This window comes from Neolamprologus multifasciatus, chromosome 10 (genome assembly GCF_963576455.1).
Source record: "Neolamprologus multifasciatus chromosome 10, fNeoMul1.2, whole genome shotgun sequence".
Taxonomy (NCBI): Eukaryota; Metazoa; Chordata; class Actinopteri; order Cichliformes; family Cichlidae; genus Neolamprologus; species Neolamprologus multifasciatus.
In genome coordinates, this window is record NC_140448.1 from 8047764 (window position 1) to 8072786 (window position 25023).

At 40.4% G+C, this 25023-nt stretch overlaps 2 protein-coding genes across 3 annotated transcripts; one reads left to right on the top strand and one right to left on the bottom strand.

The window, feature by feature from the left end:
• The first annotated feature begins 1930 nt into the window (after positions 1 to 1930).
• tbc1d8b (TBC1 domain family member 8B) lies at positions 1931 to 15998 on the top strand. Of its 2 annotated transcripts, XM_085175175.1 has the most exons (21): positions 1931 to 2187; positions 3697 to 3807; positions 3921 to 4039; positions 4157 to 4382; positions 4628 to 4868; positions 5255 to 5462; positions 5570 to 5737; positions 5848 to 6009; positions 6950 to 7100; positions 7245 to 7459; positions 7584 to 7701; positions 7797 to 8082; positions 8178 to 8307; positions 8405 to 8503; positions 9272 to 9340; positions 9452 to 9692; positions 9783 to 9848; positions 12046 to 12138; positions 12278 to 12325; positions 12434 to 12531; positions 12627 to 15998. In XM_085175175.1, exons 1-21 carry the CDS (start codon positions 2061 to 2063, stop codon positions 13041 to 13043), a joined length of 3393 nt encoding a protein of 1130 aa, XP_085031301.1. In that variant the 5' UTR covers positions 1931 to 2060; the 3' UTR covers positions 13044 to 15998. The 2 variants fall into 2 exon arrangements, with proteins under 2 accessions (XP_085031301.1, XP_085031302.1); XM_085175176.1 differs by lacking the exon at positions 12046 to 12138.
• Positions 15999 to 18764: 2766 nt separating this feature from the next.
• On the bottom strand, positions 18765 to 24263 carry gja2 (gap junction protein, alpha 2). Its single transcript, XM_085175177.1, has 2 exons — positions 23895 to 24263; positions 18765 to 21132 (listed from the first exon to the last, which is right to left on the bottom strand). Exon 2 carries the CDS (start codon positions 21079 to 21081, stop codon positions 20023 to 20025), a length of 1059 nt encoding a protein of 352 aa, XP_085031303.1. The 5' UTR covers positions 21082 to 21132; positions 23895 to 24263; the 3' UTR covers positions 18765 to 20022.
• Positions 24264 to 25023: the final 760 nt, after the last annotated feature.

A 25023-nucleotide genomic window follows, 5' to 3' on the forward strand; every position in this document is an offset into this window, starting at 1 on the left:
TCCTCCTTTTCTGCTTTGCAGTTTTTCACCTTTTCCTTTTTATTTGTTTCCTGGGTTTGTTCCTGCTGCTTTTATTGGATGCAAGCTCCTCAGTAGAAAGAAACACAATGTAGGACACACGTAGCTTTGGAAGATGGGTGCAACACTGACTGTCCAGCCTAGCTCAAAATTCAGTGTTTAAACATTTTTCTAGCTCTCCCATCTTCTTATTCTTCTTCTTCATCCTCGTCCTCCCTTGGTCTCCTCCTTGAACCTCCTGGTACTGGGTTGGGGGGCAATAACACAGGAGCATCCTAGCCATTGTCTCCATCATCATCACTGTCATCTGTTTCACTATCAGGACCACTTTCAGTGTCACTCTCAGATCCCTCATCTTCCAACCACCTAATTTCCTCAATAATTGGATCTTCTGCTTGCTCAGCTGGGTTTAATTCAAAGTCTCCTGCTCCGTTATTGTACCAGGGTCGTTCTATTTCCTGAGGTGGATTTATTTCGATGCCTCCTACCGGAACATCAACCGCCTCCTCATGTTGTGGTAGTTGATTAACAACTAGGCCGGCGCAACGGATCGATTTGACGCCAGGGGAGCATCATGTGAATTTCTACAAGATCTTCCCGTTGCAGCAGTGCCAAACCCAGCTCATCGACCGCTAGCCCTACACCAACATCATTTTGTGCTGCACCATCACGGTTTTGTGAGAGGTCTCCTCTATCCATTTTTTGAAAACAGTCTGCTACAATAGACTGGAGCGAACTGGTTGGTACAGCTGTCAAACTTTAGCTGATTGGTTTAAAACTTTTAAAATGTCCTTGAAAATGATTTTAACCAGTGACTTTGAAACTTTTACAGGTAAAGCATTTTCCACAAAGCCTTGAATGAATTATAGTGACAGAAAGAGACCACAAGATGGGGCCATTTTTCACGTAGTGGATACCGCCTGTTGGCTGTTTGTTTACGCTCACACTACTCCACGAGCATTGTGCATAAAGTTTAAAGTATTCCTCAGGCTTGGTTTGGTCTTGGAATACATAGTCTATCATAGATATCAATGACATGCTGTTGGTTAAACACTCTCTGTACCTGCAGTTTGGTTTTTCCAAAAATGTAACAAACAAAACAAGGACACACATATTGATGGCTGATATCAACTCCACTTAACACAGTGACCAACGCAAACTCGGTCACACACTGGCTGAGTTGCACTGACTGACCAAGCTGGTGACCAGCATGAGGAGGAGTACCCAGGCTGTTGTGGCTGTGTAAGGTTCTTCCACATGTTCCACAAAAATTAATAAATAAATTAGGCGAGGGAAAAGATCTACTTACTTTGTCTGTTCTCCAGCCTCAGTAACTTTCACACAGTAACAACTGCTGTAATATTTACACCTCTGATGAAATGTCACAAGTGTTAGCTTTATTTTGATACCATGATTGTTTACACAGAGTTTGTAATTGCAGAAAAATACTCCATTTAAGTTAATGGAAGAAAAATTAAAGCTTAGTCTACTGTTAGCATATTTATTAGGGCATGTCCAGAGGTTCTATCTATGGATAGGAACACAGCTGGAGTTTAACATAGTACATCTACTCAAGTACAGATTTACTGTACTACTGCATTTCATTAATGAAATATTTGTAGTTTGATTTACATTTTTCTCTTTAAAATTTTACATTTGGAAGAATGGGGAGAATGCAGTAGATGTATAGTGCCAACACCTTACAGGGTTTACAGGGTATACTTGTTTTACTATATTTAATATCCAGTTTGTGAGGCAAAAAATAAAAAAGATCAGCAAAGATGTTATAGATGTCTGGAAACCTTTACAACACAGTTCTGTAGTATATTTGCGCTGTTGCAGTATCACCCGCCTACAGCCCCTCATTCTCCTCAGAAACTACAATCCCACAATGCCTTGCACTTTTGGCAGCATTTCTTGTCGACGTGGGAAGGGAGGGATTCGGAGGCAAACAAATGTCCATGGGTTTGCTGTCGGGGTACGTTAGAGATAACCGTGACATGTCAGGTCGGTTTGACAGATAACTTGGCGACATTAGAACCATGTGGCTCAAACCCGAAGAGATTCTGCTGAAAAATGCTTTTAAATTGTGGGTCACCGAGAAGGATAACGAGTATTTCGTGCTGCAGAGGAGACGAGGGTACGGAGAAGGTGGTGGCGGTTTGACAGGTAATGTTCGCAGTTTTGTTGTCATATCGTATTTTCGGGACAGCTGCTGCGGCTTCACAAACCACAAGGAAACACGCAAGTTAATAGCTGGTTAACTCGCGGAGAATTTGCCTAGCTAACTAGATGTCTGCCACTGTTAGGGCGGGTGCTGTTACACAGCCTACTCCTCAACCGAGAGGGAAAAAAAAGGAAAAGCGTCTTTGCAACAGGTTTGAGCTATGGGTCCAAATTACGTGAGTCAGTTTAGGTACTGAACAGCTGGTTTACGTAGTACGTGTCTGTTCATTGGCTCGTTTGGTTTGTTTGATGTTTCTTATAGCTGAGTGGACTGGGGGGTCTGTACACTACACCGCTGATTTCATTTCCTTGGGGCCTGTATTACAGGCTGTATTCACTTTTTTTAAGGCATTGTTGTGTCACCCAACAATTTAGCAACTTATAAAAGCAGAAGTATTCTGCTTGTTGATTTTCCTGGTTTAAAAAGGGCATTTCCACTCTGCTGGTGAGCTGGGTCAGTTTGTGAACAAGTGCACCTGTTTCTCACACAGGCTAGAAACTAAACCTGGGCGATTGTAATGTCACTGCTGTGTCAGCTCCCCAGATAGCAAATGCATCAGCCACTTTGTGGAGAGACCCTGATGCTTACTTGAGTAGTCACAATGTGGCGTTATATATACACAGTGTGTATAAATCATTTCTTTTTCCTGCAAACTATACAACATCAAGTTTACCCTCACGTCCTTAAATTCCTCCCAAGTCCCAAGTAAGTTTCCAGTTTAACCCACAGGACCTTCTTTACTAACTTGGAACTCAGAGGAATACTTTTAATACATCCAGCTTTTGTAGATTATCTATTACCATCTACTAGATTGTTAATAATGTTGTCAGTGGCTAGAAATGTACTGATGTCCTAACTGTCAGGGTTAATGATAATGGAGGTTAAATAGTATGGTTCCCCCCCCCCCCCCCCCCCCCCCCCCCCCCCCCCCCCCCCCCCACCTCCTTCTCCAAAGCAAACGGCACTTTACATCTGAAGTATCACCATGCTCTGTGCTGCAAAGTGTGTTTGTTTGATCTGCTGAATGCTTTACTACTTGGCAGCTCATCGTTAGAGCATATTTGGGGGTGTTCAGCAGGGTGGCCTGTCTAATGCTGACGCAATGCATAGGATAGTGGTTTCACTTCGACCTTGTCAATTATTCATGGAGGGCACGTCAGAAAGAAGTTGTAGAGGTAACAGATTTAGCTAATTTTAGGCCTGACGAGGTCCGGGGGGATCATGCATTTCCGCTGTCAGTATGCGTTCAACACAGTCTGAGATGTAGCTATGAACAATGACTGGATAGTCCTGCACAGACTAACTAAAGGCAAATGGTTCAGCACACAGTGCTGTTTATGTCATTTTTGATGGGCAAGAAATTCAACAGTTATTGAAGGCTTCTATGAGGATTCATGTGTAAATCTGATATTTATCTTTTTTTTTATACATCATTGTACTTTATGCTACAGGCCTCCTTGTAGGAACCCTGGATACTGTGTTGGACTCCACTTCCAAAGTGGCCCCTTATCGTATTCTGCACCACACGCCAGACTCACAAGTGTACTGGTCAATAGCATGCGGTACGCCCCTCTGCATTTTCATGTCAATATTGCTGTCTGTTGTCTAGTAGTTGCAACATTTCTTCGATTAAGCTGACCTTAGTATTATGCTTTTCCTCTTAACATTTGGTCAGGTGTCACCAAAGAGGAGATTATTCAGCACTGGGATTGGCTGCAGCAGAACATTATGAGGACGCTCTCTGTTTTTGACTCCAGCGAAGACGTCACCAGCTTTGTACAGGGCAAGATTAGAGTGAGACTTTAGGAAGACCTATTTTTTTTAATCCCCAGAAATGTTGATTACTTGCTTTATTATTATATCCATAATATATAAACAATCTACAGTAACCCCGTGTACGTCACATTTTAGGGTCTTATTGCAGAAGAGGGGAAGACATGCTTAGTGCAGGAGGATGATCCCGAGAAGTTTCGAGAAGCCCACTTGAGGTTTGAGAAGTGGTTTGAGCTGCCACCAGAGGAAAAGCTGGTCACATATTACTCATGCAGCTACTGGAAAGGAAAAGTACCCTGCCAGGGCTGGCTCTACCTCAGCACAAACTTCCTGTGCTTCTATTCATACCTTCTGGGAGCTGAGGGTAAGCAATTTCTCTGCCATTGCCTGTCTTTAGAAAGTTGATTGGTGGTAATAAAGGGTGTGACAGCTGCTAATTGCTGTCATAGTGGGTTTTTGTGGCCTCAGAATCTTTTAGTAGTTCTTTTGTAGGAAATAGTTCCAGGTAATGACAGCTTTTTAGGTTTTAAGAATAATTGTATTTATTTTTTTCTTTGCTCTTTTCAGCAATTAATTTAACTACTTCATATTTTTTTTAATGCTGTGCAGTTAAACTAGTCATCTCCTGGGATGAGCTTTGGAGGCTGGAGAAAACCTCTAATGTCATTCTGACTGAGAGCATCCATGTTTTGGCTCATGGAGAGGATCACTACTTCTCCATGCTGCTGCACCTGAACGAAACGTTCGTCATCATGGAACAGTTGGCTGACTACTCCATCAAGCGTCTTTTTGATAAAGAGTCCTTCCAGAGAGAGCCAGCGCTGTCTGACCCGCTGCAGATTACAAAGAGGTAATATTTTGTACGCCGTGCAGTGCAGCTTCACACGATCCTGTTAGTGCCAGTTGCAAAGTTAAAGAACCCGAGAAAACAAAGTATGACTTGAGTCAGATAGGGTTTATGTTTGGTGTGACCTGCCAGGATTGCCAACCAAGTCATGCCTGAGCTTGCCAGTGCCAGTTCTTTAAAGACAGTTCCAGTGTTTGTTTACTTTTTCCCATTGTTTTCATTTGATCCCAGTCGACAAGGGAGTCACGTCCTGTTATTTTATGGTTATAATAATATTTAAGCAGTGTGGATCATTTTGAAATAGATGTAACTGGATGACTGATGTGAATAGAGGCTGGAGGCTGATGAGAAAACCTAAATGTGATGTTTGTGCTCTTCTGTTTCCACAGAGGGATAGAAGCTAATGCAAAGAGTGAGCAATTCAGGACATTTTTCAGGCTTCCCAAAGAGGAAAACCTGTTAGAAGTGCACGAGAGCTTCTTGTGGGTTCCCTTCAGCCATTTTAACACGCTTGGCAAGATTTGTCTGTCGGAGAACTACCTGTGTTTTGCCAGTCAGGATGGAAGTCAATGCCATGTCATTATTCCAATGCGAGAGGTAAAGTCAAACAAAAAGTGTTTTGTCTTTAAAAAGCAAAAAAACAACCTGGTGAACAACAGAAAACCTCATCTGTGACTGTCTGTCTCCTTATTTCTGTCTTCTAGGTTGTTAACGTTGAGAAACCAGACTCCAGCAGCAGAGCTTTAACGGTGTGCGTGCGCGGCAAGAGGGCGCTGCGTTTCTCTGAGGTGCGGGACTATCAGCGGCTTGCCAATACAATCCGTAGTAGGTGTGGGATTAGTGCCAGCCCACAGCACTCTGCTTCATCAGAGGTAATGTGCTGTGATTGTTTCATTTGTGCCATTTTGCTTCTCTTTAAACTTCATCCTGTAGTTTGCAGAGGTGTCTGACATTGAAAATGATTAACGTCTTTGTCATGAAGGCCATACGGGGAGAATGTCAGTCTCTCATAAACCACTTTGAGGACAATCCAGAGGACGTAACTTTAATGGTGGGGCAGAAAGACAGCAGCAAGGCCGTGAGCACCGAGGCTCTCATGACTGTTTTCCACCCCCAGGATGTTGAAAACCTTGATCCCAAAATGGTAAACAACAGAGTTCATCTGCTCGAATGAAAAATTGATTTGTTTTTACTGGCATTTTGCATAAAATTACCAAATCACATGCATATATCTGGGTTAGGGTTAGGGTTAGCAGCAGACATCTTCATATGTGCTTGGATTTGTGCCCGTATCCAAAAAAGTAAAAAGCTGTACTACCCAGAACTAAACAGGATGCACTTATTATTGGCAATCTAGAACCAAGACTCCATCAGTGTCCAATTTGCACATGTTATTAACAAGCTCAATTAATCTACAAAGTCAAAATGAAACTGTAACGTTCATAGGCATCTAACCTGTGATTCCTGTAATCTATCCTCTTAGCTGAAGTATGTGGTAAAATACATACAGACTTTATGTTATTTATGTCTTCCTGATTGACACAGCATGGTTAATCCCCTGATGAGGAAAATTTAGTTTAGCAATCTTTGGATTATTGAATACAACTTCTGTTCTTTGCCCTTTTAAAGTATAATAATGACTACTGGTTTGCTGCTTTATTTACAGTGTAAACACAGCACATCTGTTATGTACAGTTTGATCAGGGTCAAGTCTGCTCAGGTATTACAAATAATGTCAGACAGACCTGGGACTTTATGTAGATCCAGATGGGTTTCTGTGGTTCAGATGGGCTCATGAAACTGTCTGCTGTGAGTGCGGATGACTGGTTAGTTCTTGGGTGTTGTTATAAAATCAGATGACGAATACATGAATTTAAAAAAATACACATGTTTTGTTAGTAGCACTGTTGTGTTTGCTGCCTTTTAGAAGCACAGCCTTTCCCTCAGTAGCCATCTTGTAATGCCTCCAGATGCTTATTTTGAAAGAATGTAAGAAAACAACTGGTCAGTGGTCCATAGAAAGTGCATGTATACAATCATGTCTCAAACTGAAAAACTTTCTTCTGATACTTCTGGGTTAATAGCTTAAGGAGAAGATGAAGGAGCAGTCTTGGAACATCCATTTCTCTGAGTATGGACGTGGTACAAGTATGTTCTTTACCAGGAAGACGCGAGACTTGATCGTGCGCGGCGTTCCTGAGGCCTTGAGGGGAGAGCTGTGGATGCTTTTCTCAGGTTGTACATCAAAGTCGCCGTGTCCCGTATAGTGACGAGCAGCATCAGTCAGTGGTTAATGAAGCCTTGTGTGATCAAAGTTTTATCTACTGAAGTGCTTTTTTACTTTAAACCGAGTGGGGGCTTTTTTTTTACACTCTGTAGGGGCTGTAAACGACATGGCCACTCACCCCGGCTATTACACTGAGCTGGTTGAACAGTCTCTGGGCACAAGCACTCTGGCTACAGATGAGATTGAAAGAGACCTGCACCGCTCTCTCCCCGAGCACCCGGCCTTTCAGAGCGACACAGGAATCTCAGCTCTTCGCCGAGTCCTGACTGCCTATGCCTACAGGAACCCTAAAATTGGATACTGCCAGGTACTTAAAATAACTTTTGAAATATGTCCTTCCCTTGCTTCTTGTGATGATATATTATACCATTGTGTACTTAGGAGGAGGGAGAAGCCTATTAAACCATACTGTTTATTTCTCTCCTGTTCAGGCTATGAACATTCTCACCTCGGTTCTCCTGCTGTATGCAAAAGAAGAGGAGGCTTTCTGGCTGCTGGTAGCCGTCTGTGAGAGGATGCTGCCAGATTACTTCAACCGCCGAATTATTGGTGAGAGTAGAAACATTGGCTTCTGCTGGATACCTGGCAGCGTGGCATTTTAATTATGCCAGGAGCAAAGTCTCACTATGAAAATATTTTGTCAGGTGCTTTGGTTGACCAGGCTGTGTTCGAAGATCTGATTAGAGAAAACCTCCCCCAGCTGGTGGAACACATGACAGACCTGAGCTTCTTCTCCTCCGTGTCTCTGTCCTGGTTTCTCACGCTTTTCATCAGTGTGCTGCCCATAGAGAGCGCCGTGAACGTGGTGGATTGTTTTTTTTATGATGGAATCAAAGCCATCCTGCAGCTTGGCCTGGCCGTGCTGGACTACAACATGGAGGCTCTGATCAGCTGCCACGATGATGCAGAAGCTGTCACCATCCTCAACAAGTCTGTGAATGCAAAAATGATGCATGTCCGAGACTTTTAAATATCATTACACTGTAAATAACACTCTCCCTCTTTGTCTGTTGGTGTTGTTCCAGGTTTTTTGACAGTGTGACAAACAAAGACAGCCCATTGCCCCCGACAGTGCAGCAAGCTTCAGTAGGCAATAATGATAAAGCATCTCACATCAGCGTAGATATCAGTGAGCTGATCCGAGAGGCCTATGAGGTATAACTTTGCTCTTTCAGTTTGTGACCGATTAGAAACAACCTCCCCACCGTTTTTTTTTTCTCTCAATAAAACTAAGTTGTGTCGGTCTTTGCAGAAATATGGAAATATCCGTTTAGAGGAAGTTGAGAGTTCACGGAAAAGAAACAAACTATATGTGATTCAAACATTGGAGGACACAACCAAGCAAAACGTGGTAAGTAAGCTTAGAGTAACTAGTACAGGGGCCTGTTTGGACACAGTATTACACAAGTTATAATTTTTTTTAAGCTAAATATTACAGATGCCCCCTAAACAGATCAAATGCAGGTGTAGAATGAACTGATTGTGGGTTGGAACTTTCTTGGGAACTATTTGTTCAACTGGAACCAAAGACAAATAGTAACAGTAAAAAGAAATTCAACTTTCTTGACATCTATAAATACAGGGTAAAAAACACAGTTACATACAGTATATAAATACATTTCTATAAAAATACAGTATATTTTATATCTATTCAGGTTTTTGTGGCAGTTTTAGATGAGTGAAAACCTATTGGCTGCCTTGCATTTTAGTTCCCCCTCACCCCTTCAGAGTCCTGTTTGCAGGACCTGGATTAGGGTGCCTAGTTGTGACAAGTAAAAATAGGAATGGGAGGCTTGAGAATGCATTGATATCAATTTTGTTCTTACAGCAAAATCCAAACAAACATGGCCATCAATGTTTGCCCAGCACACAGAATGGAGCAGGCAGCGGTCATTTTAGGGGAAACGGATAACTTATTAAAGGTCTTTAGAGCAAAATATGAGAATTGCTCTTACAAATGATGTCAGACCTGCCTATGCATTTACTCTGGTCACCAGGAACACATCTGCCGAGTTAGAACAGGCATCTCAATATGTGTGAAAAATATGAGTGAAAGTAATTTATAGATTTAATTGTAATATTACTGTGGCCTTAATAACGAGGTCAAATGTGTTTTCAGATCCGGGTGGTGTCCCAAGATGTCAGATTCAGTGCCTCACAACTGGACGAGCTTTATAATTTATTCAAAGTGAGTCATGAACTTCAATGTTGTATCTTTATTGTCACCATGCTTAACTGTTTGTTAGAATAAGAAAAAGATGGACAGGTCATGCTTCCTTCTCTGTTTATCTACTTTCAGAGGCAGCATTTCCTCAGCTGCTACTGGACAATGAACAGCCCAGCTCTGCTCCATCATGACCCCAGTCTGGCCTATCTGGAGCAGTACCAGCTGGGTTTCCAACAGTTCAGCATGCTCTTCTCCCTGCTGGAGCCCTGGGCTTTCTGCAGCATCAAGAGCACCCTCTCCCTCTGGGTTTTCCGCCTGATAGATGAGAACCAGGATGGTCTCATTAACTTTAAAGAATTCTGCTGTGCCCTTGGTACATTTGTTGGTTTTCTGCTCTGTTCTAGTAAAACCTTTAACCTCAGTGTCCCCACTGCTGAAACTATAACTTTTGCTTCTCCCATAGATACTTTATACACCGGATCTTTCACAAATAAGTTGAAATTTCTCTTCAAGCTCCACCTGCCACCAGGTAAGTAATGAACAACTAATAAAACCAATCTCAGTTTAAGACTAGATCGTTAACTTCTCTCTCTCATGGCCCTGTGCCCTTTATTTTGCTATCTGATTTTCATCTGCCTCTCATAAACTACACAACACTGTCTTTAACCTCTGACCTCTTTCTTTCACACAGTGTCTATGGTGATGACAAACTGCTGTAGGTTCAAATGCAGCAAATGTTTTCAGACTGGAATCTATATAGTTGATGCACACTGCAGCAGCAGACTGACAGAAGCAGCCCAAAGTGAAATAAAAGGTCGCATAGTTACGTCAGTCGGAGGTCTGCAGGGCTGAAATGCACACGGGTTGTCATTTCAATAATTCAGCCCATAACCCAGCATTTGATGAGTGAGCACATTGCCTCGGGGAAGAAAGTGTCCTTGAATGTGTGACTATTACGTGCATGATGCTTGTTGAAGGCAGGGGTAAGAATAGCGTATGCTGGGTGAAAGAGTTTGCCATGGCAACAACAGGTCTAAGGAGCTGTGAGGGCATTTAGCAGTAGGCTAGTTTCTTCAGAAAGAGAGACTGTGCTGCTCAAATTACAACTGACAGCTTAGCAGCAGATGAGCACTGAGTCACCGCTTGTGATGTGCCAGGCCTGTGAACATCAAGCAGCAAAGCTTATTTTGTGTCTCATGGAAAGTGCACATTGCTTCAGCACCAAGGACAGGTCACATCCTGGTGCCACAGTCTAAACAAGATGGTGGAGACGCACTTCAAATTTGCCACTTGTGCACTGATCGCTGTTTTGTTTGCTTCCTCTGTATGAATAAGAGGGACTGGAACTGGGCCAAACGCTACATTGAAATGATTGGAGTCATATCCTTTTCAGAGCTGAGACGCTGCAGGTTTTTCAGGCCAGAAGAGCTGTGGAGCAGCTTTAGTCGCTTATCAGTTTCAAGTGGAAAGCAGTGACCACTCGGTTACATTAGCTCTGCTGTGATTGGCTGTAGTGACCGCAGCATGTCTTGTTGTACCTTTTTAACTTAGAGCCCTGTGGAAGTCTGCATTGTTCTTTATGCTCTGTAGTATTTTATACTTCAGGACACTTTCATTGTTGGAAATTCGGTAGAAATGTTTTCTCCATTTATTCTTAATTAGTTTGCATTCAGAGGTTGGTATTGGTCTTTTTGCTGAGAGGAGTGCAATGTGTAACTTATGTGGCAATATTTAGGCTTATGTGCCACAAAGCTATCAGGAAAATAATATTACATTTCTGGCTTGTGATGGGAGTTGTTTAATCTACGCATTTAAACCAAAACGCACACATGCACCAACATGTAGATGTGGCTCAGGTTGGAGCGAAGAAAGGAAAAATTCAAGTGTTTCTTTTTTTGATGCATGGAATAATACTGTAGCATGTTTAATATTAACAATTCTATACACAGCTATTTTTAAATCTAAATCTAATCTCTGTGTGGATTTAACATCTGCGTTCTTTATTTATGGGCCAGATTTACTAACAATGTAGAAGGAAATCATACAAAGGATAAAATGTATTCATCACCGAAAAAAGCATGTTTAGATCTATGTTTCTGGACCTCAGCTCTACTGTTTTGCTATAACGGACCAGAGCTTAAAGTGGCAATTAATAAATTGCTCCAGTCTCATATGGCATACAAAAATAACACTCAAAACCTCAGAGAAATTTGTATCTTTATGGAGGTGGCATAATAACTTTAACACATGGCTTCATCCAGAATCTGAATGTAAATGCTTTGTGTTTGTTTACAGCCTGTAGGTCAGCTGTTGTACACAAATTTCAACTGAATGTGGTTATAAACCTGAGCTGACAAAAAGAATGCTGTTTCGACCTTTATGATCACTCAATGGTCTCCATCAGTTTGTACCAGAGTTCACCCTTAAATCAGATTCTTATCGATTCTCCCTCAGCTGTCTTCCATAGATCTGAATTGCTTCTCTTTCTCTCATAGACAACCATATGCATTAAAAACTGCTTTTAGACCATTATTTTGATTGGTAGTAGATCCTCATCAGATCTGCATGCGTTGTTGACTCCTTTGTGCTGCTCTTGGTAATTAATGTTTTCATTGAAACGAACTGGCTTAGTAAATCTGGCCCTAAACTCTGCTTTGCTCTTGTGAATTCTCTTTCTCCTTTGTCTTTTCTTTCCTTTCAGTGCACTTACAGACAATATCTTTTAGCCTTCACAGGTAGTCCTTTACACTTAAAGGAACAAAGAATCCAGCACTTTATTCCAGTGACTGAAGACTCTTCTCACTTGAGTAGACTCACTGGTTAGCTACCTCTTGTCCTTCCACAAAACTCCAATTTCATTTCCTCTTTTCTAACTAAATATTGCAATAATTCTGTCTTAACACTTGTGTGGAAGCATTTTTCTCTACAGTTTGTTTATATGCTGCTTCCCTGTTTCAGCCTTTGATCTTCCAGAAGATGGTGTGATAAGGAAAAGCCCTGAAAGAGGTAATATTACACCCAAATTTATGACAAATGATTAATGGCTCCAACAAGGATTTGTGCGAGAATTATAATTTCTTGTAACACAGTTAAGTTTGTCAATTAAACTGACAGGAAGAGGGAAGGTTGACCTGCAGGCCTATCTGAAACAATGGCAGAATGAAATATTAAAGAAAGAGGAAACCATCAAAGACCTGCCCAGAATTAATCAGGTAATTCAAACCATGCTTTGTTGTGTCCGCATGACTTCATCTTTTTCACAATAAATGGACTCATTTAACTTTTTTTTCCCACATTTCCATCGCAGACTCAGTTCATCCAGTTCTCCAAGACCCTGTACAACATTTTTCATGGTGATCCCGAGGAGGAGTCACTGTACCGAGCCGTGGCTCATGTGACCAGCCTCCTCCTGAGGATGGAAGAAGTGGGGCGGAGGCTGCAGGAGCCGAGCAGCCCACCCGAGTCCAAAAAGCCTGCCAATACCACTGCTGGCGAGGAGTCTTCAACTGAAGAGTCCTCCACAACCCCAGAGAGCTCTGACACATCCAGCTCCCACAACAGTCAAGACCTCTCAGAGACGGAGTGGTCGTTTTCCTTCGAGCAGGTCCTAGCATCTCTGCTCAATGAACCGGCCATAGTCAGCTTCTTTGAGAGGCCTGTTGATATTCAGATGAAGCTGGGACAAGCTAAGGTCGCCCAGCTGAAGTCAAAGACCAATAAGTGAACTAACACTTTGCTTGTGATTCAAACCTACAAGTTTCCATGAATTTCCTTTCTCCACTTGAACAGGGTGGTGGATTTAGTGGGACACAGAGTTAAATTACTATCTACTGATACTATCTACCGATCACACATGAGGAGGAATCATCAGAGACCTGTTTGTCACGCAGATGATGAAGAACATCAGAGACTGATAAAACACGTGCAAACACTATTCTGTAATAGGTCATTAATGTGCAGTATATTTTAATGTTCAAATGCACTCTCTCACTCGGCCACAGTTTCTTCAGATTTTCTGTTAAGAAAAAAACAAAATAGTTTAGCGATGTGCTTTATAAGATGCTAATTTCCACTAACACGAGAGGAAGGATTGTCCCTCTCCTTCTCTCTCCAGTCCACCTACATAATAAATGACGTAAACAGCATGATGGAGTCCGCAAGAGGATTCTCTGGTTGGAGATCTCCATGTATGTTCTCTTTCAAATTAGCTATCACTGCTGTAAAGTGAAATTTACTGTAAATGGTAGTGTGTCCTCTGACGTCAGTGTCTCATAATGTGCGTTTTGCTCTAAACATAAATTATGAGAGTGCAGCTTTTTAGTGAACGCAGGCATGAAGCAAACAGTAATATGGCTGTTTGAAGACGAGTTGCAGTGTTGTCGTTGGTAGTCAGGAATTGAACTCGCTCGTTATCGGAGTGAAGACGTCACAACATGAAAAGTTACACTGCGGTTGCAGGTGCATTTGCAATAATGTACAAAGGAGGATGCTGTACTGCCACATCTGTCTCTCCTCCAAAAACAGCACACAAAAATGGTAAACATGTCAGGATTAGGGGGATTTCATGTGGGTCATACTTGAAAACATGTAAAGGGAAAAAAATGTCCACCTTGCAGCTGCAGGTGAGTAATCTGCCTCCTCTAAAACTGTGTCTGATATTCACAGCGTGATTGGTTAATGTGTCGTTTGCTTACGTCCGTATATGTAGGATTTTGCGCTCCTGTTAGTGCGGCATTGTACACATAAAGGTCAGTTCAGTAGTTGTTTGATTATTATGTATATATAAGGTTTGAAAGAGAATCTAATATATAGAAGCTGGGAGGGTGTTGCAGACACCATAAACCGTTTGAAGGACATTTTGTGTTATCAACTCTCAGGGTGACATTTGTGTAAAATGAACGGGAGGAAAGGGATATTTTTTCAATCTGGGACATTACAAAATATATGTGATACACAGATTGCATCTTCTCTGTAACACTAAAACATAAAGCATGTGTAGCATAGTTACTGGAGTTGCCACATTATGCCAGCCTTTGACAAACAGCCATTACCGCTTGCGACAGAGAGACAGTATAATCACTATAATTTTCAATTTTCTGCTGCTTCTTCTTATACTTTCAGCCTGTGAATAATTTGCACTTGTTTGAGATGTACAAGCTTTAGACATGGCTGTGTTTTGGCCAGGTTTGCAAAGCGTGAGTTCAGAGAGGTTGTAACTGCTTCAGCTACAGCTTGTCATCTCCAGGGGCCAAATTCACACACTTTTAGCTTTTTTTCTGCCTGTGTTTTTAAAAACAGTGCTTTAGATGCTTCTTAAATGCAGCTGCAGTCCTCTGTTTCCTATATCCTATATTTTAGTTTTTATCATATGAGGGAAAAGATTTATTTTCCTGTTTAAGTGCTTTTTTTTTTTTTTTTTTTAAACTTAGGGACCAATCATAAGTGCTTTTTGTGTAATAACTGCATTATTTAGACATACTTTATATTCATAACATAAGTTGTTCTAACTGATAATAAGCGTTTCTAATGGAGTTAAACTTAAAATGATTTACATGATCAGTGCAATGAAGCTATCATAATACGCTACATTGATCTTAAATCCAAAGCTTGATGAGTGACCTCAGCGCTGACCAGAGAGTTGAAACAGTACTGACAGTCTCAGCAAGAGAAATCAATAACTGATCATAGTGCAATGTTTCAAATCAGCCACTCAGTTCATTATTTATAGCGGTCACATCACCTCTGACCTGGCGTGACACTTCAATCTGACTGTTTGCCTGCAATTTAATGTAAAAGGATTTACATGGATTATGAGTTATTGCATGCTTTGCCAATTTCTGATTACTTGATGGGTTGTTAAAGATAAGTGAAGAAAAAAAGTATGCTTTCAAGGATTGATTTATTGTTCTTTTTGCTAGACCAGTGATTAAGAGAAACGTTTTGATGTGCACTGTTTCCTAACCATATTTATTCAGGTGTCACTTCTGAAAAATGATGGTGGCAGTAATACTTTTTCATGGGAAAATGATAGAAAGTACACGAATTGGGAGGAAGGAAGAATTCAGAGTTTTTCTCTGGCATGCTGGCAGTTCTCCCATTAAGCATGAGAGTGTATACAGTTGGCATGGATAATACTCCAGCTGCTACTGCTGAATAAGTATGGTTAACCATATCCTCATCGTCTACAGCTTTTGTTGTTTATGGCTTTTGACTGAATGTTTGATTTGCACAATAGCTGATGCTGAGATATTTCTGTTTACTTGCTTGATTATATTTTTATTCTCATACAGATGAACTAGAATAAAGAGTAAAGATTCTATGAATGATCATCAGTGACAACAGTTAATTCTTGCTCACAATGTGACACACACACACACACACACGTGACTTACACGCATTTAATTCATATTCATGACACTTGAGCTTCAGCTCGTGTGGGTTATTTTAGTCTGTGTGATACCATATGGGGATAGTTCTGTTTATTTTTGCAAAAGGGCATAGAAGACGGTCTTTTATCATAACTGATTAAGAATCTCCATAAGCAAAAAGGGTCAGCATTTTTATAAGCTACAAAACACAACATGGTTTTGACAATCATCAGTCATTGCTGCTGATGTCAATGCACCAGTGATTTCAGTTAGAGTTGGAGGAGGGACAGATAAACAACACTGTAAATGTCACAGCAAATGAATAAAGAAACATCTTGAATAAATACTTTATTTGAATATTTAACAAATATATTTGTTAAAATTAAAAATTATTAAAAATGTAATCTTCATTTTTTAATTTTTTTTTTAAAGAAATTAATGACATTTTAATTTCCATATTCCATAAAAATTAAAATATTCCATATTTTGATATAACCAGCGAGTCCATTCAAGTTAATTCATTTTTATTGTATTTGGTACATCTAGCATTAAAAAAATTACATAGAAAATAAATTGTGCATTTATGTACTTATTTATTTATTTCTTTTCGGGGGGGGGGGGGGGGGGGGGGGTGACGACGACAGAAGTCTAAAAAAACCCCCAAAACCCTGCATGTATCAAATATCTTACACTAGACATTAGGGGGTTAAAGATTTCCATACAATAACACTTCGCGGAGATGTGTTGATGTAATTGTGGATAAAACACTTCCTGGCAAGTAGAAAGATTTTCTCCTGAGGTCTGTAGATGTAGATGGAACTTTCTCATTACGCAAATAAAAAACAGCTGAAACCATCACAGCATGCGCAAAAATATTTACATGTCCAATTATTGCCCAGCAATATTCTGATGGACTCAGTCATAGACTTGAAAACTATATATATATATATATATATATATATATATATATAGTATTCTTCCTCAACACCAACAAACAACAGAAATATTTACCTTACTGGCATTTTCCCTTCGACATCAGGTCACAAAAAGCTAAAAGGTTTCCCCTCTTGTATGGTGTCTGGGAAACTATTTTACACACAGTTTCTTGAACAGTAAATGAGTGCTTTAAAAGTGTTGGCGTGTGGTGGGAATACAATGCTGTTAGACAGTAGAGTATGCTCAAAACAGTTGCCTACTTTCTGGCCTCCTACATGATATGTACAGTATGTTGGGGTGTTGAAGGTCACCTTTTAGTGACTTTCAGAAAAAGAAGCATAATATGAGTCTTTTGCATTAGTGTAAAAGCCTGGTCTGTAACACAGCATGAATTCATAAAAACATAGGGTCATATGACAAGGCCCATAATAAGTCATCGGTTTTGCAGTAAAAGGTCCCATCCTTGACTTGTCCAAGAGCGTGAACTGTCAGCCTGATTTATGAGGAACAGTGGCACTCTATATGAATGGTCTCTGCATACTATTCTGGCTCAGAGATTTGGTTGCATATGGTTGTTAGTCCAAAGTTCATAACCTAATGACCCCTGTCACCTGTTCAGTTTCCCATTGGGTCTGTCAAGGAAGATCTTCCTGCTTTGGAAATCTGAGAGATTTTATTTTGGTTTATAACATTTGCATTAGCGGAGATCATGCCCTTGTCATGGCTAAACCAGCATGATGCTGCTGATGTTTAAAATATGATCGTTCTCAGTATGACTTGTAATCATAAAATACATATGATATAAAGTTAAAATCAAATAAACTACAAAACTTTTTCATTTACAGCTACTGAATATTTACAGTTCTTAACAAATACATGAATGAATGAATGAATGAATGAATGAATGAATGAATGAATGAATGAATGAATGAATGAACAGACTTCCCTTGAAGTCCAATCAGTGTTTGGCTAAATAAATCATGATTTACCAAGCATACGTGCAGCTTCATAATTTGATGTATTTATTTTAGTTTGCAACAGACTGCTATTTTGGTTCCCTACCCACAGTTTCACCCACAATCCTCCCCCAAGTGTGCAAGTGAGTTATTTTGGGCTTGGAGACAGGAAGCCTTTGAAGCATAGCTCTCACCAGTATGATGGCATGTGTTTTGGAAATGGGTCCATCCACACTGTCCTCAATCTGTATGTGTCTTGGTGCAGCTGGTGGAAACCGAGCAGCTAATGTGACAGCCTCTTGTAAAAAAAAAAAGAAATAGCAGGGCTGCACTGATATACTACAGATTGAGCTAACATTGCAACACAGCTCTTGGACAGAAAACCGTCAGCTCCCATCAGTATTCAAATGTTGAAATGTCGCATCATAGACTAACTTCGAACACTCAGAGCAGCATAGTATTCAGCGATTAAACTAAGTAAGACTTTAAGTACACCAGCAAACCGCCCCACTGACCATATCCTGAAAGGATTTGCCTTGGATGTATGCAAACCATTTCTCAGGCTTCATCCACTGAAAGGCTAAAACCTTCACAATGCCATGACTGTCCAAACCAAACTTTGCCGATCACACTTTCCAGATACTTGAAATCTAAACATAATGCACATATTAATTACAAATTAAGTGAATGAACGGTCTCATAATCCCTGTAGTATTACTCATCTCATATGAGGCCTGCATGAATGTCAAGTTGCTGTTGTTTGGCTCTGGAACTGTGACATTTGCTGTGCTGTGAGATTATTAATACATTTTGTATGGCTAAAACTTTAATTTGCATCACACGATCATTGACTGCATCCTAAAAAAAGCTGCAAAAGTGTGTATGTGACATCTATATAGGTTTTTGTTTTTTGTTTTTATATACTTATTTTTTCAAATTACGAAATGTCTTGATGTCTTGCTAAACAAATTGAAATATATTTAGATTTATGCTCAATCATCCAGGTAAGTAAATCCCAAAAGGTTGATTCTGTTCATCTGGATGTAACGTTTTCAGTGGGAGAAATATTTGACACTTCAATTCTGAGAATGAAGAAGTCACTTGGATGAGTGAAAAATTTAATTCAGTCTTAAAATTCTGCAACCTGTCAAATCAAATAATCAATCAATCAATACTTTATTTATATAGCACATTTAAAGACCAGAGGTACACCATAGTGCTTCTCAATAGTAAAATATGAAATAAATGGTAAGTGGACTGATTCTTATATAGCGCTTTCCTACTCTCTCTGAGTACTCAAAGCACTCTATACAACATGCCACATTCACCCAATCACACCCATTCTCACAAGCACTTTATCTATACTTAGTGCTATCTAACTACATTCACACACATTTATACTCCGATGGATGCATCGGAGAGCAACATGGGGTTAGTATCTTGCCCAAGGATACTTGACATGCAGACTGGAGGAGCCAAGGATCAAACCACCAACCTTCCGATCAGTAGGTGACCTGCTCTACCTCCTGAGCTACAGCCACCCAAGTAAAGTTAATTACGATAGTAGAGTACAAATACATTTCCAGACAAAACAAGCACTAATTAACCCAGAAGCACTATGCTAAAAGAAACATAGAAATCCCACTTTGATCCTTGAGTACATCTGATATTCTGAAACAGGGATTTTGAAAAAACACTTGTTTGTTTTGGGGCTTTTAATCAAAGTACATCACAAATACAATACAAGGAAGCCTGTATCCCAGCATAAGTACTTTCTGTATTAAATCCTCATCAATAAGCAAATATTTTTGCAGTAATTTAAGCAATAAAAGCAACAATCAATAACATGGGAAAAATACAGTTTGTTTCAGTAAAACATTTTTATTAGTCCAGTATAGCTTATTTTATCTTCTATTCTCATCTCACAGTACTCATTTAAGTAATACAGCTGTAAACAAAAACGTGAGTTTGAGTTACCTGGTCTGCATAAAAATATGCACACAAATATGAAAGATCATCAATGACAAAAATATAATTTGTAGTTGAAGTAAAGCCTTCTTTTCTTATGGTTTTCACATGTCAGACTCAGAGTGGAAACAAAGTAAAATAGTGTCATGAGGTTAAACCAGCTTTCTAAACACTTGCTCTTTTCTTATGAGCTTCCTTGTTACTAACATAAGGAGATTATCTGATCTAAGAAATGGCTCCAGTTGAAGTTAAGTAGAAGTAAGATGTTTTCACTGAAGCCTGCTGTTATTATTTTTCACATTTTAATCACAATACTTAACACATGCAGCCTCCAGCGTGTCTCCCAGAGTGCTTATCTGCTTTGTGTTTACCTCATTTTTCTTCTAACATCTTTCACACTTATATTTTACATATTATTACATGTTGGTGTCTCCAGTTTTTCCTGAGTCTTCTTGCATTAATATTCAGTAGATTCTTAGATCTTCAGGTCATCCATCCTGCTCTTGAAGTTGCTGTGCTTGCTTGACTGACTGTTTCTGCGCTGATTTTCGATGGATATCTCAAGGACAGGACTGGAGATTTTTCTCTCCTTTGTATCATTTTCTTCCGCTTTGCCTTTCCTCTCCACAGCCATATTATCTCTGTTCTGCTTGTAGGCCACCTTGCTGTTGTAGGGGCTGTAAGCAGAGTTTGGCTCTGGCATGCTGTACTTTGAGTCTGTAGGGAAAGGTTCAGGCACAGCAGAATGACCTCCAAAGTAGTTATAGTTTGGGACAAAGGGCATGGCCGACTCACTCAGGGCTTTGGAACTTTCACGTGCGGCTTTTGAACTCCTGTAACGAAGACCCTGGTGGCACTTTGTAAAACCTAGATGGTACATTTCCACCAGGTTGAGCAGCAGTGAGACGCAGGCCACAGCCAGCATGAAAAGGATGAAGATTGTCTTCTCAGTGGGGCGGGAGATGTAGCAGTTCACCATGTTTGGGCAAGGCCAGCGGTCGCAGGTGTACATGGCCTTGAGCTCAAACCCATATAGAAAATACTGAGCTACAATAAACGCCACCTCAAACAGGGTTTTAAAAATAATGTTGAAGACATAGGTCCGCAGTAGCGCACCTTGTAAACGTGCATGGCCCTGTTTGTCTTTAACTGAGGGCTTTTTGTCCTTATGGCAGAATACTTGCTGCTGGTCTTCAAGCTCCTTTTGTTTCTGCTTCTCCTTCTCCTCCATGCGGACCAAATGAAGGATATGACCAAGATAAATGAGAGTGGGCGTGGAGACAAAGATGATCTGCATCACCCAGAAGCGGATGTGAGAAATGGGGAAGGTCGTGTCATAGCAGACGTTCTGACAACCGGGCTGCTTGGTGTCGCATGTGAAGCTGGACTGCTCGTCACCCCACACCTTCTCAGCAGCAGCCCCCAGCACCAGGATGCGGAAGATGAACAGCACTGTCAGCCAGACTTTGCCCACTACAGTGGAGTGCTCTTGAGCACTTTCCAGCAGCTTCCCTAACAAGTTCCAGTCAGCCATACCGTCTTACAACTGTCCCCTCAGCTTTATTGGCAAAACCAGGAGAAAGGCCTGTAAGGAGAGAGGGAAATGTTTTATTTGAATAAACTAAGTAATATGGCAGACTTAACCTGTCAAGTAACTTAATGAAAATAAGAAAATACACCACTTATTACCATAAAAACAGTTGGTAACTTTACTAATAACCACTGATTAGATATGGTAACGTGATAAGCTTTAGTAAATGAAATGATGATGATATTTACAAATTAGTTGATTGACTGACTGGACTTTTATAAGCTGATTGTTAGCTCTCATATTTGCACATGCAAAATTAGAATCAGGCCTAGGAAACGTTCCCACCAGCTTGTTTTTGTCATGTTTCGGCTGTGTACAGGCAGGAGAAGGACCCAAACGCAAAACTCACAACAACAAAATTAAACTCAAAAAACTGCTTTATTGCAGAATGGCATGGAAAACTAAACTAAACTGGGACATGGATAACTAACACACAGGGAAACACAGCCATGAGGGAGACTACGACACTGACAAAGAGAAACACAGGGCTTAAATACACAAAAGGATAATGAGGGAATGAGACACAGAAGGAGAGCACAGCTGGGAGTAATCAGGCTGGACGAGACAAGGGAAGCAAAACTAGAATCACTCACATGAGACATGGACCTTCAAAGTAAAACAGGAAACACACTGACTGAACTCTAGACATGTAAACTTAACAGCAACTGAGAAGACAGAACATAGGGACCTGAAACATGGGACAGAAAGGCACAGTAGACACAACGTGGACATAACAACGCCACAGGGAAAGAGAAACAAAACACAGAACCTCTTAGAAAATAAAATAGGAAACATAATGAAACGCAGACATGACTACATGAACTTGACAACATAACAGACATGAAGAGCAAGGGAGACTTAACAGGGGTTGGAAGACACAAGGGGAATCTAATAACAAATGAACTAGAAAACCTAATGAGCTTAATCATATAAACATCCAAATAAACTAAACTCAAAACACTGGGTCATAAGACCCAGGATCGTGACAGTTTTGTTCATACAATAGTTTATATGTTAATCAGAATTCTAAATCTCTATATGAGGAAATATGTATTGTCTCCACTTTCTTTAATTTACCTTCAGGTAAACATATTTTCCTGTGTAGCGAAATAGGAGCATGGCAGTATGCAGATAATATGGAGACTGCATAAGCCCTGTTGGTTCAGAACATATCCATGGGGGTAAGAACAAAATATTCCATTGCCAACGTTTCATAACTCTGATAGAGATTTTGAGTGCACACTTGTTTTTTGCTCAGGGTAAGAATGTTTCCATGCACATTTGTGAATGACTGCTATCGTCCTGTTACATGAGCCAATTTCAGCTAAGCTTTAGCTGTCAGGCAGATGACCTCGCATTTGACACTAGAATATTTTGGTATACAGAGGAGTTCATGGTCATCTCAGTGCCTACAAGGATCTATGAGGCTGTGGCTGCTAAACAAGCACAAATCATTACCCCTCCACCACTGCTTGACAACTGGTATAAGGGGTTTTTGCTTAGGTTTGCAAAGATGCAACTTTGCAAACCTAAGGCACGCTGCCAGGTTCTTTGCAGAAAGAAGAGGCTTTTTCCTTCCAAGCAAGTCACACTTGTTTGGTCCTTTTCTAAATGAAATATCATAAAATTACACATTTGACACAGGGGCATGCAGGGAAGTGTGGCACTGTGTTAAAACTGCCAAAACCTCTACTTTTATAGAGGTGGTCCCACTTGCTGATGATTATTTAATTAGTTATTCATTTAAAGACGTATTATTAGTAGTATCTAGGTGCTATTTACCTTCTCAGTTCCTGTGGAAATAGAGAAGGTGCATTTAGTTTTTTGCAGGACTACATAGAGTCCTATCAGAACTTTCCTTTTCATGTTATTGTTTAAAGCACAATAATTCACCATAGCACAGGGTCAAGGGTACATGAGTCTAATTTGTATGTAAATCTAAAATTCCCCTATGTTGTCATACTTGTACTTTGCAGTATACAATACCATGTTGGATAACTAACTGATAACATTGTCATTAGTGCTGTTCAGACTTTTTTAATGAACCGTTTTAAAATTATGACGAGGAGTGTGCCACACATTTAAATGTGAGAACACGACATAAAATCAGTCAAGTGCAGTTTTAATGTAACTGATTCATCTCAAGGTTTTTACATTTTAAACACATATAATTAAAAAAAAAAAAACACACATTCAGTGTAAACTGTTTGATTGCTCGACTGTTTAGATATGTAGTTAATTTATATAGTATGATGAATCCGTTTAGTATTGGTCTTGAGAAATCCCACATTCAACTTTCCCAGAGAATGCTGATCATGAATTCACCCGTTTGTACTCATAAATGTTTGTCAGAACGATCTGATAAAAAGTGCAGGGACACAGATGGCTGTGTTTGAGAGATAGCCCCGGAGCGGCCTGGGTGAGACTCTCAGGATCGACGCTGATCTTGTGACACAGTACTCCGACTCCCAAATTAGGTGTCTAGTTTAGATCTCACGGCATATTTGTTACGGTTTAGAAAAGAAATAAACTTGAAAAAATACTTAAAAATGTCCTGAGTGATTATTTAAAAGATCAAAAAACAAATCAAAAAATTTAAATCCATATGGTCACTTGGTCACATGGATCAACTTCTTTTACCACAGCTGAATGTGGAGTTCTCTCACTCTGTTCAAAATTCCTTTCATATTTTTTCTTCATAATAATTCTGCTAGCGAAGCAATAGTAACATCCCAGAAAGATTAAGAAAGACCTACCTGATAAAGTTCATTTCTTTCAGTCACTTGACCTCTTCACTTCACAGCGAGGCCATGTTCTCCTGAGCTACTGAGGAAACTGCAGCACCAAAGATAAACTTCTCTCAAGCAGTTTTCTCTGGGATTCTCCTTGGTGCCCTCCCTCCTACTCTGACCTTATCAATGCCCAGTGCTCAACAAGCCACCACAGCTAAACCCCTTGTCTTGTCTCAGCACAGATGAAAACATTCCTGTGAGAAGAAAAGTCTAAAATCCTCTCTGTCAAGAGGTGTTTCTGTTGAACTGAGTGGCAGCTGAGGAGTCCAGTGAGGATGCAGGTTAAGCCTACATACCACTGTGCTCTAAATATAATTCATGGTGAAGGGAGTGGTTTTGTTGCCACTTTTATGGTGATCTGAACCATGACTGCGTGGACGAGCTTTAGATGGCACAGAGCCATCCCTCAGTGGTACACGTGGGAAGACTGCATGGAGTAATACCTGAAAAAATGATGCCTGCATACAGAGGATGGTGTACTAACCTAATTATGCTATTTAGACTTAAGGTCCCTCTATTAAAGCATCAGAAAAGACAACAGAAGTTTATTAACCTGTACACAAGTACAATTACTCATCACAAAATAACACTGTGAAAAAAGACATACTGGATTAAAATCACTTTCACTTGGGGTGTTTTGCGGAAGGCCATCTGCAAAATAAGCACACTTATAGCCATTTTACTGTAAATTAATTTGCCTTCCTGAATAACGTGTGGTGATGGTTTCCATAAAAAGAGAAACACCCTCATTTCTCTGGGACAGCAGGTTCAGCTGTCTATGGGGGTATCCACACACTGAAACTCCTATATGGTGGGTCCACTGATAACACCAACACCAATAACACCTGAGACGGTTCTTCGCAGGTGAATTTGAAGATCTCACACACGGTGGGGTTGATGGGGTGAAATGCGTGAGGATGTTTCGTTCACATATTTTGTTTCCCTCATTCACACTTCTGACACTGGCACCTCTGTGGCCTCAGCTTTATTTGAACCTATTGTTAACCACCGCCCGCTGGTCGTTTATTCTATCACCTTTCCACAGAGCTGGGAAGTCCTGCCAGAGTACGCTTAAACAGCTTTCAATCTGTTA